General features: G+C 38.8%; 1 protein-coding gene across 1 annotated transcript in view; it reads right to left on the reverse strand.

The window, feature by feature from the left end:
• Window positions 1-25305, reverse strand: part of TAF1B (TATA-box binding protein associated factor, RNA polymerase I subunit B) — a gene marked incomplete at both ends in the record, with an annotated part of 48872 nt that overhangs the window by 6260 nt on the left and 17307 nt on the right. The window contains 5 exons of the mRNA XM_080342962.1: window positions 477-547; window positions 865-955; window positions 3822-3868; window positions 4180-4357; window positions 6165-6312. Of these exons, the coding sequence (XP_080199088.1) occupies window positions 477-547; window positions 865-955; window positions 3822-3868; window positions 4180-4357; window positions 6165-6312 (535 nt within the window). The remainder of the gene's footprint in view (window positions 1-476; window positions 548-864; window positions 956-3821; window positions 3869-4179; window positions 4358-6164; window positions 6313-25305) is intronic.

Genomic DNA, 25305 nt, shown 5'->3' on the forward strand with positions numbered 1-25305 from the left:
GTTCAGACAAGCCTTCCTCACTTTCTACAGAAGACTGCAGGAGGGAGTGGGAGAAAAGAGGGACATGCAAGGTCTACCAGAGGACATCCTGGGATATTCGCACCAAAGGATATGAGGAAGGAAAGGAGAAAGGGGACAGGAAAGCTATGGAAAAGCAACAATTCACAAAGATCGTGGTTATGGAAAGGCAGCTGACAAACCAGTGAGGATGAGGACAGAGTACTCAACCTGAGACAAGGTTCAGCAGGTCATTAGGAAGACTGGCAAAGGAAGTTTCAGTTAAGCATGAGGAAAATGTTTGAAGAATTCCAGCCATGGGTTGTAAAATAGTACTACATTAATTGTAACCACAGATGAAAGAGAGAAGAGAAAGTATTTTAAGATGTAAATGTTATCACAGTCAGCTGCAGATTCTCTATGATGGGAAAAGTTGGTGCAGACTTCTGCATTGCTGAGAACAGGCAAAATTTACTCACGTCTTCTCTTAAGAACTTTAGATTTCTTGTCAGCTGAATAAAACAGTGGTTTTTCACATCTCCACTGATACCTACCAGTAAGAGACATAAGAATTGTTAGAAAAAAGAAAGTTGGAGCAAACAAGTAAAAGAATAGTAATTTCTTACAAATACTGCTAGTACGGTAATCAGTTTTCAGTTGTATAAGTTCCTTGTCACAGAAAATGATCATTTAATTAATATGCTAGATAAACATTATGATGTAAATAGAAAATTAAGATAGGGATTTAAACTGTTCATGCTAGCTTGCTGGATGGAAAATATTCCTGACCTTTTTAATTTCTGTAGGGTCAGGATTTCATGTAAAACCATATACCTTGAAAAAGAAAAGTACTTTAAAACCTCTTACTTGGCTCTTTCTTCATCCAATTTCTTTTGCTCTGCATCCAATGAACATTTTATAACCTTGTACCACTTTTTGAACTCAAAGTATGGACGACCTGAATAAAACATTCACATTTTAGGTTGGGAAGAAATTGAAGAAACATGTAACACATAGAAGGTGGTCTCCATGCAGTTAGACCCTGTGTCTTCCACCTATATGCAAACCTATCCTGAATTCTACATGCTTTAAGAAGGCATATTTGATCTAACCATTCTGTAAGAGAGAGGAATGCAGAAATGCAGTGAAAGAACAGCATGTCATAAGAAGTGCAAGGCAGCTCCTTAGCTGAGAATAGATTTCATAGGTTTAGCACAATACAAACATTTTCCCTCCTTGCTGAAAGTTAAGGCAAGAAACTACCCTCTCTCTCTATGGAGTGAACTAGATCTCCATGATGTGAAGTGGCCTTCAGCTGTTTGAAAGTTGACTTCAAGGGATTAGTGAAACTATACATCAAGCTTAGGTTTAAACAAATAAGATCTAAACAAGCTCAGATTAAGATTTCGAACAGTTTCATCAGCTCCCCGCTGTCTATCCTACCATCCATGAAACATCACAGGGCAGGAAGGATGAACTAGACAATCGTATTCACTTTGCATCAGCCTCCCATGTTTTTGAGCACAGGAACTTCATTCATTGATACGTGAACAAATATTTACCAGCACATGCAAAACCATTAAGGCATGTGGCATTCTAGCAGCCCATCTATCATCAACACTCCCAATGGGCACAGGACTGAAGCAGAACAACCAGGAACAGTAAGTATAACAATTCCAAACAGAACTACAGTATAGATTTATATATTATACATTTAAAATATAATCAACTCCTATTACCTGTGGGTGGATTATCTGCATTGTGAATTAACCAAGCTTTGCATTTCCCCATCACCCCCGCTGCACTGCATGCGGCGCTTGCATCATGCTCTGCTTTGCCAGCCAGCTGTTTAAACTGTTCTGAAGGTGATTATACTGGTACAATCATAGAATCTCCTGAGCTGGAAGGGACCCACAAGGATCATCAAGTCCAACTCCTGTCCCTGAACATGACAACCCCACAGATCACTCCATGTTCTTATAGTCGAGCTTACATATTTTTTGTATTATCTGTATTTTGCTGTTCAAGTTATTCTGACACAAATACGGATGGACTCCAAATGCAACAGACAAATGAAGGGAACAAAGATCCTTCAGTAGTTCTTAAAATTCAAAGGTGTGGGTACAACTTCTTTTATGAACTCCTTAAACCCCGAGGGCTTTATGTAAGTACTCCCAAACTGCTGGGACGGCAGCTGAAGGGCATGGGGAGAAGGGCAGAAATTTGTATTAAACATCCTAGGAATTATTAAGCCTTTGTCACAAGCAAAACCATTGTCAGAGACACGATGCTACACTATAACAACCGTGTACCTGCTCGTCTGATGTTCATATGGCTGAGCTGTCTAGAAAATGCACAGCTCTGTGATACACACATACATAAATACATCTCAATCACATTTTATTTGAACATAAACAGTACTGTGTTTGCCTGTATGTTCTATGAACAGCACACACAGACATACTAGGTAAATGAAACCAACTGTATGGCTTCCAGTCCGTCTTGAAAAACTGTAGGAGCTGAAATACTATTTTTTTAAATTAAAATAAAAAAAAGACTAGAGAAAGGATAGTTAAATTGTAAATGGAGCCAACATAAACTGGATCTCGAAAACTCAGTGTTAACCATTATTCATTTCAGCACGCTGACTTTGGGAAAACGCCGGAGGCAGTTTAGAGCTCTGGCACTCGTCAGCGCTCCAACAGACATTCTCACATCAGCTCCACTGCGCAGCTGCTGTCACCCCAGCATGGTCAGGACAACATAGCACAGCGTATACATCATTTTGCACCAGCTGATTTTAAAGTAAAAAAATGGGCAAAGAAGGAGCTGTTAATTCTCAAGGGCAACAAGACTTGTTAATAAGGGAGAAACCCCATTAAGAGATCAATGGCTTTGAGCCTCAGCCTGTGAGCAGCTTCACAACTTCTGCTCTTGTCACTATTACATGCTTCACGTTTTCCATGGAAATTAAAAGGAAAGACATAAGATCCAAACTAAGTTTGTGTATCCACTTGAAAATGAGAATTACCAGTTTTAGTTAACAGCGATGACTATCTCCAGATCCAGTGGTAACTGTGCTCACACATGGCTAACGCCAAGTTTACTATTGGCTTGAATTTTCAGAAAGTAACAGAAGGGTCAAAATGGACCCAAAACTGGACAGAAGGCTTAGAAGATAAACCACTGTAATACATCTTTGATCTTATCTCCAGCTGTGATCTGGATCAGGCCACGGAACATCTTCCTGAAGATTTGTAATCTTTTATTTGGTCTTTCTGCCCTCAAAGAACCACATTCACACCGTTATCTCCTCCATCTTAATTGCTGCTAGCTTTTTCACACTCTCTCAGGATTATTTGGACTAAGTAAGCAGATTACATCTGAAATATGTTACACACTAAGGCATTTTATTTAACAAGACTAAACAAGTTTGGATTTTATCATAAATGTGGTCTGATGCCCCTAATAAGTATCTGCTATTTACAATAAAAGTGTGTTCCCTCTTTACTGCATATCCATTCATCCTCACCTACTGTGCATAAAAATCTAAAATAAGAGGTGAACATGCAGAAGGAAAAGCAGAAAGGTACCTAGCAAAATGTGAACCAAATTCCCCTATCCAGTACAATAAGAATTATGCAGGCAAACTGAGATGATTTTATGTGAACAAGATCTGTTTTCTCTGAATAAAGATTTGCCCTAAAAGAATAAATGACAACACCAGATTTTGATGATCAATGCAACAAGTCTTTCTAAGCCTGATTACAAAGTTACTGCATTTACAAAACCATAAAGCTGCTTCTACCAGAATATTTATGTACCTTCTTTGTTATTTTTATTTCTTTCTTCAGCAAAGTCTGAAAGTAACCTAAAAAAAAAAAAAAAGAGTAAAATTAAGGCTATTTTGTAGATCCAAATACTGCACTGTTCTCATGCAGTTCAAACACAAGCAACAAAAATTACACCTTAATTTATTCCAAGGTTCAGAGTAAAACTGTCAATTTTTAAAAATAAGTAAATTTGATATCTAAAATGCTTTCAGGTGTATGTTTTATGCTACTGAACTTAATCAAAATTCAAATACTATAAATTTAATATTCTTAAAGAAAGAATGATCCAAGACAATCATTTGCACTATTTGAAATCTGGGCTTTTCTACAGATTTGCCTGTACACTTACCATTCATAGTGATCATCTAATAAAAACAATAATTTGAGCACAACTATAATAAGTGCAGCAGCAAGAACATCATATTTCACTTTTCTTGTTGACTTATTTCCAGGCACAAGAGTCAGGAAATCCGCTTCTCCAATACAGATCTTCTTCACCACTCGACAAGTCCAATTATGCAATTCATCTGATTAATGCAAATAGAAATATAAAATGAGTATGCTGAGACAAGCTGGAAGTACTTTTACAGGGCAAATATGTTGGTCATTTGAGAAAATGGTCTTTTAGGACCATTAGACAGCCATTTTTTTCAGGCTGACAAGTACTGGGTATTTTAAAAAATACTAGGCAACCTTCACTGTGCTTACATGCAAAACAGATGCTACTTATTATATATTCACACGGAAAAACCTGGCGTTACTCTGTGAAGTCTAATCATACCCGCTAGTGCGGGTTATGCCAAAAAGATCCTACAAAAAGATCCTACTACAGCTCCAAGAGCAGCAGTGCGGTATCTGTATAGTCTCTTACTACTCTGTGCTTATTTTTCATAGATACAAATCCCCCAAATTTCTCACCTTTCCAGTTCAGCAAGAAATACAGGAGCTGATTACATCACCGTAGGATTCCACAAAGGTTAGCAACATATGACTAAGTACAACCTTAATCCAGCTGTACCTTTATACTCGCTTGCTGCTTACAGAGAGTTCAGTAGGAACTACTTTTTAATCCTTTCGTACAGAACAGTAAAAGCTGAACAAAATCTAGAAACCAGATTTTCTTATAAATACTTTCAGTGTATTTTCTTTTCTTTCAGATAATTAAAATGGCGTTTTCATCAGTATTTAGTGTCCTAAGAAACACTGCTAATTGAATGCTTTTTTAGGAATTGTTAGACAACAACAATAGTCCTTTTCCAATTTGTACACAAAATGTTTCAACGTGATGAATAGCCTAGTTGTAAGGAAAAGTTAAGAATAATATATTAGTCTTTTACAGTAATTTTCAAAGAGTACTTAGCTTTTTATTTCTCTTTAATAAATCTGAAAATGCCAGATTTCTAGCTTTTTCTTTGATTCATTTGATACTCTAAAATCTGAAAAATAATGTGATCCTCTACAGGATCACAACGTGAGTGTAAATCTACAAAATCTGAATTTTTGCTCTGGAACTTTAGCCCTGAGTCTGTTGGTTATCTTCTCTTCATTCAACTGTGAGTAAACAGAAAGGCCAAGTAGCTTTTTTTGTTTTAACTAATTGCAAAATAAGACAATAAAACTCCCCAAACTATAAATTGTCGGAATGCTTTGGAGAAAAAAAAATAATAATATTAATTTCCAGGCTATTTGTCTGCATAACTCATCTTCAGTGACAGTGGTATTTGATAGGTAGTATGGTAGCCCAACAAACAGTTCACATACTAGGACTTATTGGTCTTTCTTTGGCAATTCAATACTCAAGTCTTAAATGAAGGATAAACAAAAATATTCAATATTTATGCGATATATTATTTCAAAACTAAATTGGAAATCAAGTGAGACAGCAGCTCATTTGTCACACAGCATTGCTCGTTAATGCTCAAATGAATGCTAAAATGTAATATTACAGACCATATAGTCAATATTATATATGAGACAATTCCAGTACTAAGGAACTACGTCCCAACTTCATTAATCATTTAGTTAAAGATAATGAATCACGTGACTTCAACTAGTGCCTCTTAGTTCACATGGGTACTGAAAGATTTGAAGTATCCACTCCATAGCCATAGAGAGCCAGCACCAGAGTGCCCCTGCATATCTGGACCTATAATACATACTGGAAATGTTTGATGAAGGTGCTTTCTATAGAAATTATCTTTCAGTTCAAGCTTAAATAGGTATAAATTAGAAGGAAAAGAGTAGGCAATTTTGAAGCAGTAATTCAAGTCTTTTTGCTAGAGTTTAATAAACCAAAGAAATATTTTATCAGTTCGAGCTTGGGAAAATATTTACCAGGTAAATTAGCTTCCATCAAGTACTTCATGCACAGCATGTCTGGATGAAGAAAGCAGCTATCTGTTATATCTGGAAAACGAGGCAGGTCTAAAAATGCTGCAAGCTCAAGCATTTTGTCGTATACTTCTTCATATACGGGCCACGACTGAAAGACAAAGTTAGAGGGTGTTATATATTTGCTCTATTCCCATATTTTTTACTGATTTAAAATTAGTTCTCTCTTTTAAATTCTGTATTATTTAATACAGAATTATTTATACAGACTCTTTTAGTACTCTCTATGATAAAACGCACATGCAAGAATGGAGCCAGCCTGCAGTACCGTAGAGAGGAATGTGCTAGTTTTAAAGCTTATGAAATAAAGAACAAATATAGCAAAGTGCTTCAGACCTGCAACCAACCTATTACTTTTTTTTTGTGAAGTGATCAGTATGTCTCCAGATGCTCCAAAATTGAAAGTGTTGGAAAAAAAAATAGAGGTGCAACTGAGGGTGAACTCTGTGAAGAGCTCAGAGACCAGGGAATCGCAGGAGGGCGGAGGTTGGCAGGGACAGCTTGAGACCCTTGGGTCCAAGCCCCTGCTCAGGTCAGCCAGAGCAGGTTGCCCAGGACCATGTCCAGTTGGATTTTTAGTATCTCCATAGACGGCAGCTCCACAAGCTCTGTGGGAAATCAGCTTCAGTGTTTCACCACCCTTGCTGTACAAAAGAAAAAAAGTTTGTTGTTTGTTTTGTTTGTTGGGTTTGGGTTTTACTTGTTTGTTTTTTCCCTTCATGCTTAAATGGAATTCCTTGTATTTCAATTTGTGTCCATTTCTCCTCAACCTGTCACTGGATACCACTAAGGAGGATCTGGTTCTTCTCCCTTTCACTCTCCTCTCATATCATACCCCCCCAAGTCTTCTATCTCCAGGCTGAACAGTCCCAACTCTCTCAGCCTCTCTTCGTTTGTAAGATGCTCCACTCTCTTAATCATCTTCATGGCCCTTTACTGGACTCACTCCAGTATGTTCATATCCTTGTACTAGGAAGCCCAGAACCTGACCCAGAACTCCACATCTATCTCAGCAGTGCTGCGTAGAAAATAACAATCACCTGTCTTGATCTGCTGGCCATGCTCTGCTTAATGCTGCACCAGATGATGTCTGTCTTCTTCATCACAAGGGCACATTGCTGGCTCACATTCATCTTCACAGCATCTTGCCCACCAAGACACTCGGGACCTTCACCGAAAAGCTGCTTTCCAGCCAGTCAGTCTCCAGCATGTACTTGTGCCTGCGGTTTTTGCTCTGCAGGTACAGAACTTAACATTTCCCTTTCTTGAACTTCATGAGGTTCTTGTTGGCCCATTTCTACAGCCTGTCGAGGTCCTTCTGTATGGCAGCGTGTCCACCTGGTCTGTCAACAGCTCCTCCCAGTTTCATATTGTCTGCGAACCTGCTGAGTGTTCAGTCCACCCCGCAGCAGTCCACTGAGCTAGTTCTTAACTTCATCACTTTGTCAATGAGGACGTTGTGGAAGACAGTGTCAAAATCCCTTCTAACAAAGAACATCCACCAAGACTTCTACTCAACATAGGTTACCAAGTCAGTCAGATGATTTCCCCTTCATAAATCCATGCTGAGCAGTCCTAGTCGCAGTCCTGACCTTCTATGTTTGGAAATCATTTCCACATTAATTTGCTCCATCGTCTTCCATATTAGTATGAATATGATCGATATGAGGCTATAAGGCCTTTATATCTCCAGATCCTTCTTCTTGAAGACAGGGGTGATGTTTGCTTTCTTCCAGTCCCCAAAAAACTCCCTCAGTCACCACCAAATTTCAAAAGTGGACAGTGTCCTTGCAGTGACACCAGCCAGCTCCCTCAGCACTTGTGGCAGCATCCCATCATGGCCCAAGCACCTTCATGCCTCCAGTTTGTTCAAATATACCCTAACGTGCTCCTTCTCCACCAAGGATAAGTCTGCCTTCCCCTGGACTTTCTCACAGGTTCAAGGACCTGAGATTGCTGAAGGCCACTCTCATCAGCAGAGACTGAGGCAAAAAAAATTAAAGCATTCATCACCTTAGCCTTCTCCTTGGTCTTTGTGACTATGTCCCCATTCCCATTCAGCAGCAGGCCCACATTCTCTAGAACCTTTCCACAGAATCTTTACTATCATTTCATTAAATATATATATATATAATTCCATATTGGCATAGTTATTCATTAAAATAAATCTGCAATTCTCTTTGCAATATTGATGTAATGAAGAAAGTTCACCCAATTTCTACTGACGGTTTCCTGCTGGAGAAGAACATAACTTACAGACAGATTTTGTCATGCTTACTCAAAATGAACTCAGCAAGACCTGATGAAGTTTGCGTAAGTATGGACTGTGAGACTTGACCCTAATTTCTTAATACGTGAACTGCTTTATTAAACATTCTTAATTAATTGTATTTTAAATGATTATTTGAATTTACCTCTTAAAGCAATAATTTTCAGTTGTTCAGGCTACTTTACCATTTCAAGTGTACAAAAAGCAACGCTTTATCTGCTTGTGTTGGTTCTATTTCAGCAGAACACTTTATCATATATTCATATTTATCAAGTCAATTTGTGCATTTGGTACTTTCCTTTAATAGGAATTAAGCAGGGGTTTATACTTGGTGAACCAGTTCAAAACCCTCCTCAACAAGAGTAAATTCAGGTTTCTGCCTTTTTAACAGACCAGATTAAAAACAGAAATCATGGTTACAACAACAATAAGACTGAAATAATGTGTTTTTATTCAATCATTTGGTTTCATCTATTTTAATGTAAGCTATGTAGCCAATGCTCAAATGTTATTGTTTTGAATGATTGCCAACATTTCCTTTTCTTTTTTCAAATGGTCTTCCCTCAGACTGAAGTTCAGACCTGCTTAACGGTGTGAACATGTGCTTAAGCAAATGAGTAATTCTACTGTCACTTACTATTACACATGCAACTTTTTTAACAGTTAGGAAGTTGTATCATGTTCAGTATATATTCTAAACAGTGTTAAAAATCGGCTTAGACTGCTACAGGACTATCTTGAGAAACAAGAAAAACAGGCATTACGAGACTCCTACAGAAGACCAGGCTCACGGTACTTACAATTCCTCTTTAAAAGCAGAGCTCAATTGAATACCAAAACAATCTTGGAACAAAAACTGCATCATACGTAAGTACTCTTCAGCGCAGTTGGAGAAAAATTAAAGTCCCAGATAATTCAAATAAAACTATTACAGAAATACTGTTCCTAATTAGATATAAAGGAAATCTGTTTTAATGAAAAGCAGTTGAATTAGTAGCTTCTTAATAATATATCACAGATGAAAATAAATTAGGACACTGGGAATTCAGTAATCTGAAGCATTCCCATTCTTAAACATGAAACTGTCACCAGTGAAGCTATCTGAACAGTCTAATTTAACACAGAGGTACTTTAAGGAACATAGCCCTTAGCTGGACTACTCAAGGCAGACCCTGCACCCCCTTGTACCCGAGCTCCTCTCATGGCACCAGGGTAAGGAGACAGCGTTCCTGTCCCACGTCCTACTGAATCATCCCCTCCTCCTCATGCCAAACAACAACTCTTGTTTCAAAGCTTTTGTTTGCAATCTAGAGAAGGCAATTCAGTTAGTTTTCAAAACGGCTAGAAAACGCTCTTTGCTTTGTAATGACAACTGACGATATTTTTTTCTTTTTGGAAGAGCGAACACAAGCGGTGTAAAATGTACAAATAAAAATTAACACTGAGAGCTCTCACTTGGCCTATTTTAAAAGATTGTTAACAGACAAAAACTGTTCTTAGTTGATATGTGTTCATAAAGAGATTTAAACATAATTGGAAGTGCAGACCTAGGACGGACATACTAATCCACCGTAAAGACCAAGCAAAGCAATTGCTACTTTCCAGGGCTTAACCCCCTGAGCTCAGAACACCCACTGCAGTCCTCATGTTTCTACAACACAGCGCTGAGTCATGACGACGCAAGCTGAACCAAAAACCACTTCCAGCAGCACGCAGTAATCTCTTGAACTGTAAACTGCAAGAGTAAGCTGGATCCAACACAAGATCCCATCTCAGTAGGACACATCACAGCAAAGGGCTGAGAGGTTCCGGGCTGCAGAGACTGTAGAGTGTTTCAGTAATCAAGCGCTGATGATTTTTACCCGTTGCTACATACTCTTTTCATAATCTGTTTAATTCTGAAAGAGCTGTGAGCTCATACAGCAAATCTCTTCTGAAAAATTCCATATTGTACTGGGAGAGTTAGAAAGAACAACCAAATTCCACACAACAAACATAGAAAATGTTAGGACAATATTAAAAAAAAAAAAAAAAGGCAAGATACAGCAAACAAAAAGCTTCAAAAATAATAAAACTTATCATGTTCTACCTAGCTATGTACCTCTGCCAGAAAATAAGAACCTGATAAAACAAGCTGCACTGAAAGTCAAGCAGCAAATCTACTAAGGGAGCACGACCCAGAGCTGGGGCCTCCTTTGGATGACAAACATGTGCCTCCAGCACCCTGTGATTATACCCCAAGGACAAGAGGGGACAGCGTTAGATCACATGCCACACACTCTCCAAGTAAAACTTTCGCTTATCCAATAACAAATTAAAGAATTTTGCGTTAACGCATTTTCAAGTTGTGTTTCTGTGCTAAATATGAGGACAACTCCCCCATCCATCAGCACGTGGAGTTACGGAGCTCTCACCCTGTTTGGAGAACCTGGGAAACACTCTGCATATAAAGCTCAGTTACAAACCCTTGGGGGCACTTAATAATTTCAGGAAGACTGTCAGAAAATCCCTCTAAAGTTATGCCACCCGCCAGCCTTTTCAGGTGTGTCGCAAGCTGGGATTTCTTCAAGTCTGATCAACAACGCTGACAGAGTCTACAACTTGTCTAGATTGGGTACAGAGGTTACCGAGAACTCATCTTAACAGCTTTGTCTTTAAGGTCTTTGTATCTTATTCCCACATGTGACAAATAAGGTAGCTTCAGGTCTTCTCCACAAGATCAGTACTACTTGAGAATACTTCATTTTCTTTCCCCCCTGCTGACTTTTAGCTGAGCACAGGAGAACAAAACACACACTGTCGAGGTGGTGAAATAAGTGTCTACAACAACATTTTCACAACGATAAATATTCATTCGACTATTAAAATGGGTTGCCTTTATCTTTCAAAGTTACATGGAATTTTTCACCTGTATTAGAAAAGAAGAAGGTGGTTTTCAGAAGCAGATGAGCCAAACTATTAGCATGATAATCAGATCGCAGTAACAGGTAATTGTTTCGGGTAAGCTAAGATTGCAGCCTCTCCTACTTGTTTGGACAATATCAGAATGTTGCTGATCAACAAGTAGAAAACAGTGCGCATTGGCTGGCTTTCTAGATTAATTTGCAGACTCCATAGCTGCTTCTTTTAAATGTGGTCTGACTGACTCTCTTCTGAGATGACTGTACAGGCCATTTCCTTCTCCTGTATCAGGACAATGTCCCAGCAGGCATTACTCATGTATTCACAGTTCAGTTTTATGGTGATAAAGTTCTATCCTTTTTAAAAAGAATTACAGAGTTGTTTTATATTCTCCCTTTTATACTTTTTGTCTTCCATCCTCCTCTCCTGTTCAGTATTTTTTCCACAGCACAGTTCCTTTCCTCGTCATTCTTCCACCTGTGAATTTAATCCCAGGAACCCTTTCTTCCCACACCTGCACATTCTCTAAGGCTCTACCCTCACCTGCGGCTCATGTTCAGCAGTGGACATCTCTCCCCAGTGATTCTTTTAATGATCATTTAATACTGGAATCTAATAAGGTCCGACTTAATTTGTTATCGGCTTTTTGTAAGTCTCTGGGAATCTTTGAGACTTAAGAGTTTAGATATGCTGGCAACTATGGAAAAAACAGCAAGGCTTCATCATTTTTAAGATGACAATGTAGACCAAGTTTGAAAAAGAGTGTACTGAACTTTTCAGGAAATGGACTAAGAAAGTTAATTTAACTTGAAGGTTTGGAAAATATCAAGTTATGAGAGTTGGAGAAAGCGTTTTGCACCACAATCCAGCATTTTGGTTCAATCCTTGCATAAAGCAAGGCATGTCCATAAAACAAATTATATTTTCTGTAGGAGTAATAAACCAAATGGATGCCCTAGGGTGTGTGAACATTTTTGAATGCAGCCTGCACTGAAACACACATTCCCAGGAACCCAAGCTAGCTCTAAATTTAGGTAAGGGAAAATCAGGCACCAACAATGAGCACAGCAGCCGAGTGCTCTGTGGAGCCTGGTTCACCTGACTTTGCTTCTGCTGCTGGACTGGTTCAGATATATCTGGTCATCTGCAGCATAAGGCTGATGTGGGACGACGCCAGCCACAGTGCACGCAGGTTACATAAAAGAATTGACAGTACAGACAATAACTCTATCAGCTGTGAAATTTACACCCAAATTAGTATTTAAAATTGAATGAAATGACGTTGTGAACCAATTGTTATATACTAGATTCTTAATGCGGCTGGCAAGCCAAAACTCCTAGATTACTAAAGATTACTTTTTTTCTCTATGTTTTTTGTGTATTCTCACAGTACTGCCAACCTGGCTACCTCCCATATAGACACCAACAAATCTTGTTGATGTATATTTTTTAAACCACATTTGTTTTTCCCCTCTATCTCTCAAAGGACCATCACTGTCCCATTTGGAATAGCAGCAAACTAACGGAACAGCCATCACACAAAAATTAAACGTGCTTTAGCATTGTGTATTATTTTGAATACAAACTTTAAGAAGTGAGCAAAGCTCACTAAAATGTTTTTGCTATCTAACCTAGCTGGAAAAAAACCTAATGTAGTCAGCTCTGTTGCACAGTTAGATTCTGTGCATGCCTTCATGAATGCCTTGTCGGAGCATGGGGTATACAGAAAAGACATGCTATGTTCAAAGGTCCCTTCCAACCCAAACCATTTGGCAATTGTATAACAGTGTGAGCGCTGTTACCACGGCTGGACAGAAGTGTCCCAGACTTGTGAACTGCTGGTGACTCCCCAGTGTGTGGGACGTGCTTCTCCAGGTCACCATCAGTGACAGGACCCCCGACTCAACAAGCCTCGAGTCTGATTCGGAGCAGTCACTTTTCTGTGGACTAAGGGAGCGGATACGTGTCTTCAACCCCTGATATCCATGAATCACATACAGATGCTGATGTAACAGCGAGAGGGTGTGCCTGGAATTATTAAAAGGGAACCAAATGACAAGAAGAACAAAGACGGGTGAAACTGCTACAAAACTCCATTTAGATAACTGCTAAGAAATACACAGCTCCTGAGACTTCTTCCAGTAGACAAGACATAAAGAGACCAAGCACACAATTAAAGTTGCTGCACTACAAGGCTGCCATCAAGCAGAAAGGATAACTGAAAGGTTAAGACAGGAAAACCAGATCAATTTATCCACCCTGAAGACAGGCAAACAGGTCACCCAAATCATCTGACTGGCAACAAATGGGCAGAGGAAAAAGACCAAGAAAAATAGTCAAGATAAGATTTGAAAATCATAGAAGTCACACTGGCAGCCTCTCTCTTGCCCTCTTCTTTGATAACTGCTCCAGCTGAAACAGCTACTACATCTTAAAATCCCAAATTACTACTGCTCATTGCTGCAGAAGAACAGAGAAGGACCTTTGTACAGAAAAAAAGATTTTAGAAGATGACTAAATAAACAATGTTCATGCATTTCTGACAGAAAAAAAAAATCTATGTGTGCTAGGATATTACACTGCACTCAAGTGACACAAGCAGTTTTTACTAAAGATTATAAGACAGCACGTGGATGAGCCAGCAACTCCCACACAAGACAAAAAGTTAACTGAACATCAAGGACAGAGATACTCCTTCCCTAGCAGCAAAAGAAAAAGAGACTAGATTTTCCTTGGATGTAGAGCAGACCTTTTAATAGGCTACTTTCAGAAGACATCTTTTTCATTACATGATTCCTGGTTAAAGTGGTTTTTGAATAAATGACTTTCAATATTATTAAACCAATAGAGATGTGCTTAAGCGTTAGCCTGTTCGCGCTCACAAGCTCTGACAAACATCGCTTTTCTAAAAAAACGCAATCTTTCTACAAATTGAGACTGTAATCCAATAAGGAGCTGAACTGTCAAAATGTGTTGAAATATAAGAGTTTGGGAACAAATTTTATTGAATTTCATAAATATTTTGGTAGGTTTGTTTTCTTTCTTCATTAAGTAATGCTTAAAGACAGGTATGGACAAGCTAGAGTTTCTGTTACACAACAGCAAGCTCCCGTGATAAACTTGATTACAATAACCCTTTCAGCAGTGAACTTCCTCCTCGGCTTTTTTTTTTCCCTTTCAAATAAAAGCCTCGCCCTTGATTCTTTTCATTCTGCACTGCTGTCTATCCTGAACAAGTACTGCATGCACCTGTTAAAATGCACAAAAAATACAGAGTTAGACAGAAAATAAATCCCACAGACAGAAAGACACCTACCTCTAACAAAACTATGATTACAAGGTATCTCAAAACACCAACAGACCAACGCAGGAATCGCTGCTTGTTTTAGAATGTAAAAACAGCATAACTGATTAGCAGAATTTGTATGGCTAGAATTTTATACCTCTTAGAAGATTATTTTAAAATAAACAAGAATGACTGGCTTCTAGCTTAATTTGAATTCTTTAAATAGTTACCACCAAAAAAAAAATCATATGGCAATTAAGCTCATTCAAATTTTAGTCAGGAAAAGAGGCTCTTGCACATCAGACCTTGAATGTTTTTATTAATAGAAAATGACCTCAGCAAACAGAGGAATTTGTCTAAAAGCCAGTCTGGTGGATACACTTTCCAGGGAAGCAGAAAGCCATTGTCATTCCAGTCTGAACACACTGGGAGAAAACAGAGCAAATATTTTGACCTACATTCAGGAGTTTATTAAGAGATTTAGTCAGAGTTACTCTGTTTGAATGAGACCCAAACTAAAATGTAAACATGAAATCCCCCAAAACCTGGAGCGGGAGGCAATCCAATGGCAGCAGCTTCCTGTGAGCCACGCGATGACCTAAAGACGTGAGTATTAGCCAGCAACAGATTATTAAGTGATATGAAATCCTTTTGAAAAGCCAGTGTGGAAAAAAACAAAAGGGATAACTTCACAGGACTTAGGAAATGTTCAGGTTTCCTCACGCTGGTGCCACAAACCCACCCCACTGCCTCGGGCAGGTCTCTTTGTCCCAGTTTTGCACCTTAGGACGGAGCAGCACAATCGCCACCCCCAGAGCCCGGCCCCGGAGCTGCCGCCACCGTCCTGTGACCCGGGGGAACAACCAGCGACAAAAGAAGAGGGAGAACCAAATATTCTGCAACTGCGCTGGCTTCGCACGCTGTGCGCTAATGCAGCCTTCCACTCCCACGTTAGATGAAGAAAAGGAAAAGACATATGGAGCAGCTCATTACCCTCTGCATGTTAAACTGAGACACTATCTTGATTTAGAAACAATACGAGATGAAATGATTAATGACTACGCCCTAGTGCGCTTAGGCATAAGTCTCGGCTAAAAGCAAATTCATTCCAGTAATTCCTAAATTCCATATGCTTAACTTTAAAACCTTAATCGCTATTCAAAGACATGAAAAGAGAAGTTAGTGTTAGCTTCAGCTATTCACAAATCCAAGACCTGTGCTTACTTTTATGGCCAAGAAAAACTGCACAGAAATGAAGGCTGTTCAGAAATATTACAGGTGAAGTGCAAAAACCCTTAAGCTGCCATATCTCTGCCATTTCAGGATGGCTTCCCCATGACCTCTAGAATTTATTTACTCTTACGTGGCTTTTCATGTTTCTCATCTTGCCGCATTCCTAGGCCAGACTTCTCGCAAGTGCTCCTTCTTCCTCCTGATGTTGAGATCATCACTACTACAAAAATACAAGCATGCAAAATCTTTTCTCATAAAGCAAAGTTTTTGCTTAAGAAACCTGTAGCTTTCATTGCTTAGGATTTTTTGCCATAGGCTAGAGATAGCCCTTTCACGCAATGATTTTGCATTCTTCTTCCATCTAATCATACTTCAACATGTCTCAAGTTGAATAAGAAACATCCCCAGATTTCTAAATCTGAAACTTTAAAGGATGGTATTTAGTTCACCTAATTTGGAGGCTTGAACTATGACTTAAAAAAAAGAGAGTTGTTGTGAGATAACTAGTTAATGAAAAATGAAGTTTTACGATCTGAAAAAAAAGTCTCCCTAGAACACAAAAGCCACAACCTGAAACTGGAACTGAAATCCTAAAACAAACAAACAAATAAAGTGTCTGTACCACACCAATCCAAGAAGATCTATTTAGCCTTACATCCAGCAGCGAGCAAGAGAGATGCGTAGGGAGGAATCTCAGAGCCAAGGAAGCCACAACCACACGACCAAATGTCTGTCCAGCTTCACACCATTGGTGGCTGCGTCAACAATGAGAACCCGCACTTTTTCATTCCAGATCCCTTCTCCTTCATTGCGTTTGGCCAGTCATTATCTGGCCCTCTTAACATCCAGAACATCCTAACGTGAGGAGTTTTCACCAGTTACCCACAAAACGTAGGAAGCCACATTTCCTGGTGTTTAATCCTGAACCTGCAGACCAGCAACCTCTTCTGACACCTCCCAGTCCTCATATTAGAAAAGACCTTCAACACTTGCTTCCTAAACAATATACCACCCCAGCGTCCTCTTATGCACCTTATCTTTAGGCTGAAAGATAAGTAGATAATATTGTCTCTTGCAGGAAAATTGTCCCTACATTTAATGATCTTTGTTGTGAGTTTCTGCACCCCTTAGTTCTTCTATAACTTTGAGAAGAGGGAGGGTAAAAAAAGCAAAAAAACCCAATCAGAATTCCATGGAGTATTTAAAAATATGAGTGCATGATAGGTTTATATATTAACAAAAAGTTGATCTCCATTTCCTTACTGCAAGTCAAGAGTTATTTGAAAGTAATTCCAATGTAGCTGGGCTACAACAATGGCATGTTTGAAAACAGCATTGTGAAGGGATTACAGAAACATGCATAATTAATATCACACAGATATTTAAATCAAGGCTGGTACATGAACATAATAGCATTGATAACACCAGCTTTCAAAGAAAGAGTTTATTCTTTAAAAAATAAAATTTCTTCCTATTTAACAAACATAATAGCATGGTCCAACCCACTTCATGGGTGTGCTTGGACACAGAACAGATATTGGTAGAAATAAATATGTCCTTAGACAGTGAGACAAAAAACATAAAGCCCTAGAACAGTGATTCACTTCACCTGCCCCTCCTAGAAGAGTACTATAATTAGGAGACTAAACCCACACCCAGAAGTAAAGAAACAGAGCACTTAAAAAATATTGTCAATTTCATAAACTTCTATTCACATACCCAAACTCTGTAACAAAGTAAATGCTAATCCTTCTGCTTTTAAGCTGATGAATTACAGTACCATAAATAGCATGTTTGATATGAAACAATCACAAAGAATCACAGAACCACAGAACCATTTTGTTTGGAAGAGACCCTCGGGATCATCAAGTCCAACCATAACGTAGCCTAAACCATGTCGCTAAGAACCTCGTCTAAAGGCCTTTTAAACACCTCCAGGGATGGTGACTCCACCACTGCCCTGAGCAGCCTGTTCCAACACCTGACAACCCTTTCCATGAAGAATTTTTTTCCAATATCCAATCTGAACCTTCCCTGGTGCAACTTGAGGCCATTTCCCCTTGTTCTATCACTTGCTAAATATATATCAATTTCTAAAATAGCATTTGCTGTATGGAAGCACTCAGCCACATTGCATTCAATGTAGAGTACAAACCGAGGAACAATACCAGCAAACCTGAAGAAGGCATTAGCCCAAAGACAGGACAAACGCCTGTATTTTTAGCGATGCTAAAAACAATCATTATGAGATTTCTAAGGATCTTCAGTGGCCAATATTACAACTTTATATAACTTCATGCCTCTGCTAGAGTTTACCCTGGCTCTGCGTAGGCAGAAGGGCAGATCTGAGCTGTCTGCTCTGCAGCCATCCCCAAGTGACAACATCCTCACAGACATCGTGCTCTCCCCGATTGCCTCATGGCTTGAGCACACAGTATAAAGCGTAAAGATTGATGCAAAAGTACTTAGGCTTTGTTCTTGGTGCGAGGTGGGAAGAACAACCACCGTGAGCAAACGCCGCATGCAAACTCTATGAGCTTGCCCAGCCCTCCAGGAAAAGAGCTGAGCGTAGGCAAGCAGGGAAAAGCATCAGTTCTCTAATATTAAACAGTCCCTTTGCTAATCTCTGTCTATCCTTCCTCAGTATCTACATGAAGTTATCTAATGAAAATGCTCTCAGTAAGCAACAGAGGTAACTACTTTTCAAAGCCTCCCAAGGAAGATCCTATCTGTCTAAGTTTAGGCACTTCAAACACAGGAAAATATTTTATGAATTTGTGATACGCTCCTGACTGTGGGAGACAAAACAGAAGCAGTTCAAAGTATCTAACAAGAAAATCCGAACAGGTGTCTCCAACGTGAATAAGCCAAGCAATGCACTTAGATATAAAAGTGTTAGACAGTTTTCATGTGTTATTCAGTACTGTGTATTCAAAGAACTAGTTTTCAAGAAACCTGTCATACTGATGCTACTTCTGGTCAGAACAAGGCCAAATTATCCAACCAATATTAGGAGCATAAATTGCATGCACCCCATCCTCAATTAAAGAGGACTGAATGCCAAATTACTCCCAAAATTGAGCCATTAGCCTCAAAACCTGAAGACTGCAACCAAGTCTTAGTTTTGGTTGTATAAAGCTGGTAATCGTCAAAATATCACTCAATCTTTCCTTAATCCATGAGAAACTCTCCAATTTTATGTCTTCCTCCAGGCTACCTGACAGTTCTTCTGCCCCCAACATTCACAGGGAAATCAGAATCAGGAGGCGTCTTGAACTACTTAAACTCGTCCGCTAAATTTACAAAACAAAATGGCTTTTACTATGCTTGAACAATGCCGAATTCATTCAAATACATTTTTGTGGCACATCCCCATTTAATTCAAACCAGTTTTTACCGAGCAACTGAGTTGTTAGATGGTCACAAGGCAAAAAATGTCTATACAGCGTAAGTATTAATAACTGTATCCCAATTATAATGTTGCCTGTAACTAAGAGAATCAGAAAGAAGGTTGAAATCTGAGCTTTGATATCTTCAACCTTCTTGCCATAGTAAAACTCCACAATATTTAACCATATTGTAACACAAACGATTAACGTTACACATTCCTGTGTAGCCTCATCTAGGTGTTCCTGCTCTGGCAGGGGATTGGACTGGATCATCTTTTGAGGTCCCTTCCAATCCTTATTATTCTGTGATTCTGTGATCATTTTGAACCTGGAAGACAAGTCCCGCACTGGGCAGCACTGCATAAAGATACAAGTCCCGAGTTTAAACCTTGTTCTCAAGTAGGACAGTAAACACTACAAAAATGTGCAGCTCCTAGATATGAAAGCACATGCTTTAGTCCTCTCCAAATACAGTCCTGGCAGGTCACTACACTCCTAGACAGGTCTGTCATATCCCTCTTTTTATTGTGGGATACAGGGAAAACCACAAATAAAAGATCCCCTTTTGAAAGCAGAGGGTGAATCTTGACTGCATAGTGCCGAGGGACAACCCCCTGGATAAAAAAAGGCAAGAAACAGCACTATAGATACTCTGCAATGAAACAAGAGGTAGAGGCGACTAAGCTGTAAGCAGCAGGGAAAGTAAAACAAGAAAAAAACCCCAAACCTTTAAATTCAATGCCACAGGTAAATGGGTAAGTCATGAAACAAATATGAAGAAAAAGAAAGATTGTTCTGTAACTGGAAAAAGAATACAATTCCATCTCATTAAAATCATATGTAAGGAAGAGAAAAATTATGTTTGCAAAAAAACAAACCAGTATCCGATAAAACTGAGTATTTTACAAAGTAGAGGCGCAGATAATTTACACACAAGAAGCTTCAAGGAAACAACTGAGGAGCTCTCTGAAACACAAATGTTGTTTTTAAATAATCTTAAGAAATTCTAAACATCAAAGGAGTCTCCACATTAATATGCAGTATTTAAAAAAAAAAAGTAAAAGGGGAGATTCAGGAACTCTAAAATGATTAGCTTGGCATGAATCCTGAACAAAATAATACAATGGCAATGGGAAAAATGGAAGCTAAAAATATCCTGTCAATCAAGCAGCCTTCATAAGGTCAGGAGAGGGGAGAGACTGAAGCTCCAGCTCCCACAAGGAAAACAGCACAATCTACTGGCGTTGCTGCTCTGAAAAACATTTCTCCTTCTTTATGGGATAGCTAAGGGGGACCCAAAGTAAAAAATCACCATGAAGTCTCACTGGAAGACCGTAACCCACAATTGCACTCAAAACCCAAGAGCTGTTCTGCTGGAAAGCAGAGTGTGCAGGACAAAAAAAAAAATCCGGGCAAATTCATCTCAGAAACTGGATCTCTCAAATCCTCAGCAAAAGTGAGATTTGATTGAAGCTGACATACAAAGATAGGTGGCAGAAGGATTACTGGCAGAGCAATAGGGTTACAAAAGTGCTGCCAATAATAAAATCCAGCAAAATTAAAAAAAAAAAAAAAAAAAGACAGAACAAAAAACTATACAAGCCATAGGATATGGTAGAGAAGAAACCACAGAATTGGAATGTTTCCAGACAGCGTAGAGAAGAATGATCACTTCTCAATGTTTAAAGCAAGCCTTTCATTCCCAAATAAAAGAGGAAAGAAATTTAATAACCCGAGCTGGGGAGGGGGAGGGCTGTGTGTGCACGCATGCGTGCAACGTATATACTCCTCCAACTCAAATACAATAAATCCAAAGCGTCATACAGAATGAAACACTCTGCACTGAAGTGACACATTCTCAAAAGAGCTAAAGTTCTCCAGTCTACTTTATAAATACATTACGGTATCTACTTTAACACCTATTGCAGGGTATTTTAAGGAAAAAGACAACCCTGGATGAATTGGACCTTTTCGTAGGGCAGCGAATATTTCTTTTCAAACTCTTCCCGTCAAAGCCAACATCAGTTCATGATGAAGCATGAATTGAAATTCTTGTTAAACCGAACACAACGGAGAGCTACTCAGAACTACTGGCCTATTTTTATGCAGAAAGATAAACCTGGAAAAAATTATATATATCAGGGAAAAGAGAGAAACAAGAAGCCTTTCAATTAGGTGGGAAAAAAGGGGAGAAAATCCTGACCCGTGCTTTTGAGTTGCATGATTCTCCTCCTCTTGTCCACAACACTAATTTCTGACAAGCCAAATACATTGCTGCCACTTTACCAAGGTGCATTCAAGAGTTTTCCACAAGCAAAGGGAAAGGAGGATGCTAACATCCCTCTCAGCTGGAAGTTTAGAAAGCGCTTCTGTATCATGGAAAAAGCCAGAGAGTAATGCTAGGAGTTCCTGAAGAATCAAGACATCCAGGGATGGAAATAGATTAATTATATAGAGCAGATTTCAAATGAAACAGTGCTTCTGTTAATATGGGTAAGTTGGAGGTAAGATGTGTAGAAGGAAACAAAATAATAATGTACACTAAGACAACTGAAAAGTAACCTGGGTATTAATTTTCTCACATTGCAGGGTCAAAGCTCCCTAAACAGTACGTTTCTTGTTATAGGGAACAATACTCAGTGGATTATTAAAAACAAACAAACAAACAAAAACAACACACAGAGGAAGACAGAGAGGAATGGAATTAAATCATAAAACAAAAAATGAAGCATTCTTAAGATACAGCTTCCTAAACAGCAACGTACACCAACAACACTGTCAACACTGAAGCGTTCAGTGGCCCTCTCGGAAGACAGAAGGTTTCAGACAGGCTTAGAATTGCGCAGCTACTTCAATCTATGATTAAGAAAGAAAAATAAAAAGAGAGAAAAAAAAAAAGAAAGGCTTATACAGAGAAGCCCGGGTTCCATGACCCCACTCCAGGGCAGAAGTAGCAGCAAGGATAATCAGGTAAACACCCAGTCCTTTTGTCTTTGAGGGCCGGTTGGTGGACAATTTCTAAACATAATTCATCTAACGCTCACCAAGCTCAACTTTTTCCTAGTCCCTCCATCCTTTAGGGGCAAAAAAGCAAACCAAACCAAACCAACCTCACACGAGATTCTTTGTAAGTTTAGGGAAAAAAATAGTTATTTTAAAGTTGGAGGAGAGATTGAAAGAAGGGAACTTGATTGAGTCACACGTCGGGCTCCTTGCCAAGTCCAGATACTTCTGCACCTAAAATACGAGCATTCCCCAAGCTCTTCAGAACAACCGGATCTGAAGGGTATTTATGAGGTTACACCTGTCCTGTTCCACGCAGCACACACTCCAAAATGACGTGTTTGTTATCTTCAATACTTCGGTAAATCGCGTTGCCCAACGGCCATGGGAGTGACTGGCTCACCTATATATATACACATATAGATTTAAGTTTGCACGTGTGTGTGTGTTAAGAACATGAGAATCAAAAACAAAACTTATTTTTGGACATTGATTTTCTTTTTTTAATCTACAATGCACTAATGGTAAAATTCACCAAAAAACCATGAGTTTTATAAAAAGTAATGAAAGCTAAAGGTAAACTTGAGACAGCAAAGCAGAACCAACTTTAAAGCACAAACAAAATAATTGCACAGAAGATGATCAGGTCTTGAGTCAAACACAATCCTGAGTCAAGAATAGAAGGAAACGCAGACCTATGGCAAGGACAAGTTGTTGCTAGCTCAAGAGAAAAGGGATGCTTTAATCAATTTTGTATGAGGATAAAGATAAATCCCTAAAAACAAAATAGAGCATTTGTATCTTAAGGATATATCCCTACTTCAAGCAGAAATGGAAGAAGGAATCTGTGTGTGGCTTCACTGGAGGACAGATACTATCAATAAAAATAAAGCAAGCTGAAAGGAAATTACCCACAGAACTTTCTACATACTAGTAATTTACAAAGTCGTTTTAACTCCTACACTAGCATGCTTGTAAAGAAATGGATATCCTCTGCATTAGAAAGGAAACTTTATATACTGCATAGAACAAAAATCAAAACTTAAGTATCTTATTCTCTCGTGATGCATAAAAAAGGTTTTAATCAAATGGGATAAGAACACTTGGTTTAGAAAAATGAAATTTTGCAGAGTAAGATGAAAACTTGCTTTTCTTCTCTTGTACCAGGAACTTAGAACTTGTGAACTAAGAATTAAGCAGGAGTGCCCTGTTACTGCTGCCGTTTGCCCTGTGAGCCCTTTGATCGTGCATTTCAGTAAAACCCATTTACCAAAGGCTAACTTCTAATATGCACATGATTTTAATAGATGAAGGGATAAGTAGAATGACTAATCAAGTGAAGGCTTAGGAAAGAGACTTAAGAGCAATGGAAAAATAAACACATATGGAAGATAAACAACTCATTTTACACAAAAATCTTTTATAAAATACTTTTATCCTTCATAAAATACTTGTTAGGTATTACTTATCTCCAGCTGGAACCTGATGCGTGTCTAATATGACATCATGATAAAGAAAATCTGAAGATGTGGAAGCTCCTTTTCTCTTTATTGATGAGGCAGTTATGCCCAGAGCTCTGAGACTTCCAGATGGAGATGTCCCGATACGATAACCTTTTTGGTACGTATTTTAAAGTTCAACTTGGGCAGAATGAAAAATCATCCCCTTCCTATTAGTTCTTCCATTACTAAAAACATGAAGGGCTTATTTTCCCCCTACATTGAAAATGTGAAACAGAATACAAGGCATATTACACAGTTGGAATCACAGCATACTTGAGGTTGGAAGGGACCTCTGGAGATTGCCAAGCCCAACGCCTCTGCCCAAAGCAGGGGGAACTACAGCACGTTGTTCAGGATTGTGTCCGGTCAGGTTTTGTGCATGTCCAAAGATGAGGCAGCCTGCTCCAGCGTTCCCTCACGCTCACAGTAGAAGAGTTCTACATTTAAATGGAATTTTCTGTATTTCAGTTTGTGCCATTGACTCCTGCCCTTCCACTGCGCACCACCTAGCAGAGTCTGACCCCATCCCTGCTCCTTCCCGTCAGGGGTTTATACACATCACTGAAATCCTCCACAGCCTTCTCACAGATAAAAATCTCAGCGCGCTCAGCCTCTCCTTGTATGACAGATGCTGCAATCACCTCTAATTGCAAAACTGTACGCAGGACAGGGAAAAATTGTCAGTGATATGGACTCCATTCCTGTATTACACAGCACAGAGGTTCATCAGCTGGGAAGCCTGAGACTAGTCACATTCCTTGTGTATGAAATACTACTACTAAATGACAAGGCATAAAAAAAAAAGCCCTTGTGCATGTACACATACACACGTCACTACACAGAAAGATAGAAAGTAGATGTGACTCACCTAGTAATAATTGTTGCATTTAATTTTTTAAAGCTATAACATCTTCAAACTCATAGAAATTCAGTATATTTTGAGTATTTCGGAAATTGTTACTGAAAAACACACTTTAAGCCACTGAAAATGTTTTTATATGATGAGCCTTATCAAGTTAGGTTTAATCTGTACCAAACTGATAAAATTATACTTAGTATGACTTCAAATCCTTCAAGCCACTAAGACATAACTATTTCTTGATTCAAATTCAGTCTGCAGGGAATTAGCACAGGACACAATTAAATGCACTAAAAGCCTTCTCAAAATAAAAAGGAGACAATATTGAGTAGTCCTGTCAGTTATCAAGATTTTAGAACATTCAGCTTACATTCACCAGACCTGAAGTACAACAAATAATGGCATTAGAGCATCTTACCTGCCTGGTTATTAACAGTCATAAGCCCGTAAAGGTTTTGAAGATAATTGTCTATAAAATATTATATACAGAACACCAAGGAGAAAAGAATGCATGCTGTATTTTCTGGATGAAGTATTACACAATCTGCCTTCCTGCTCCGGGACAGTAACCTAATCTCTTGAATTTCTCAAAACTCAGATGTCAAAACTAGATACAGTAAACTATTGGTTATCTCAGTGCTG

This window comes from Nesoenas mayeri (assembly GCF_963082525.1).
Source record: "Nesoenas mayeri genome assembly, chromosome: 3".
Taxonomy (NCBI): domain Eukaryota; kingdom Metazoa; phylum Chordata; class Aves; order Columbiformes; family Columbidae; genus Nesoenas; species Nesoenas mayeri.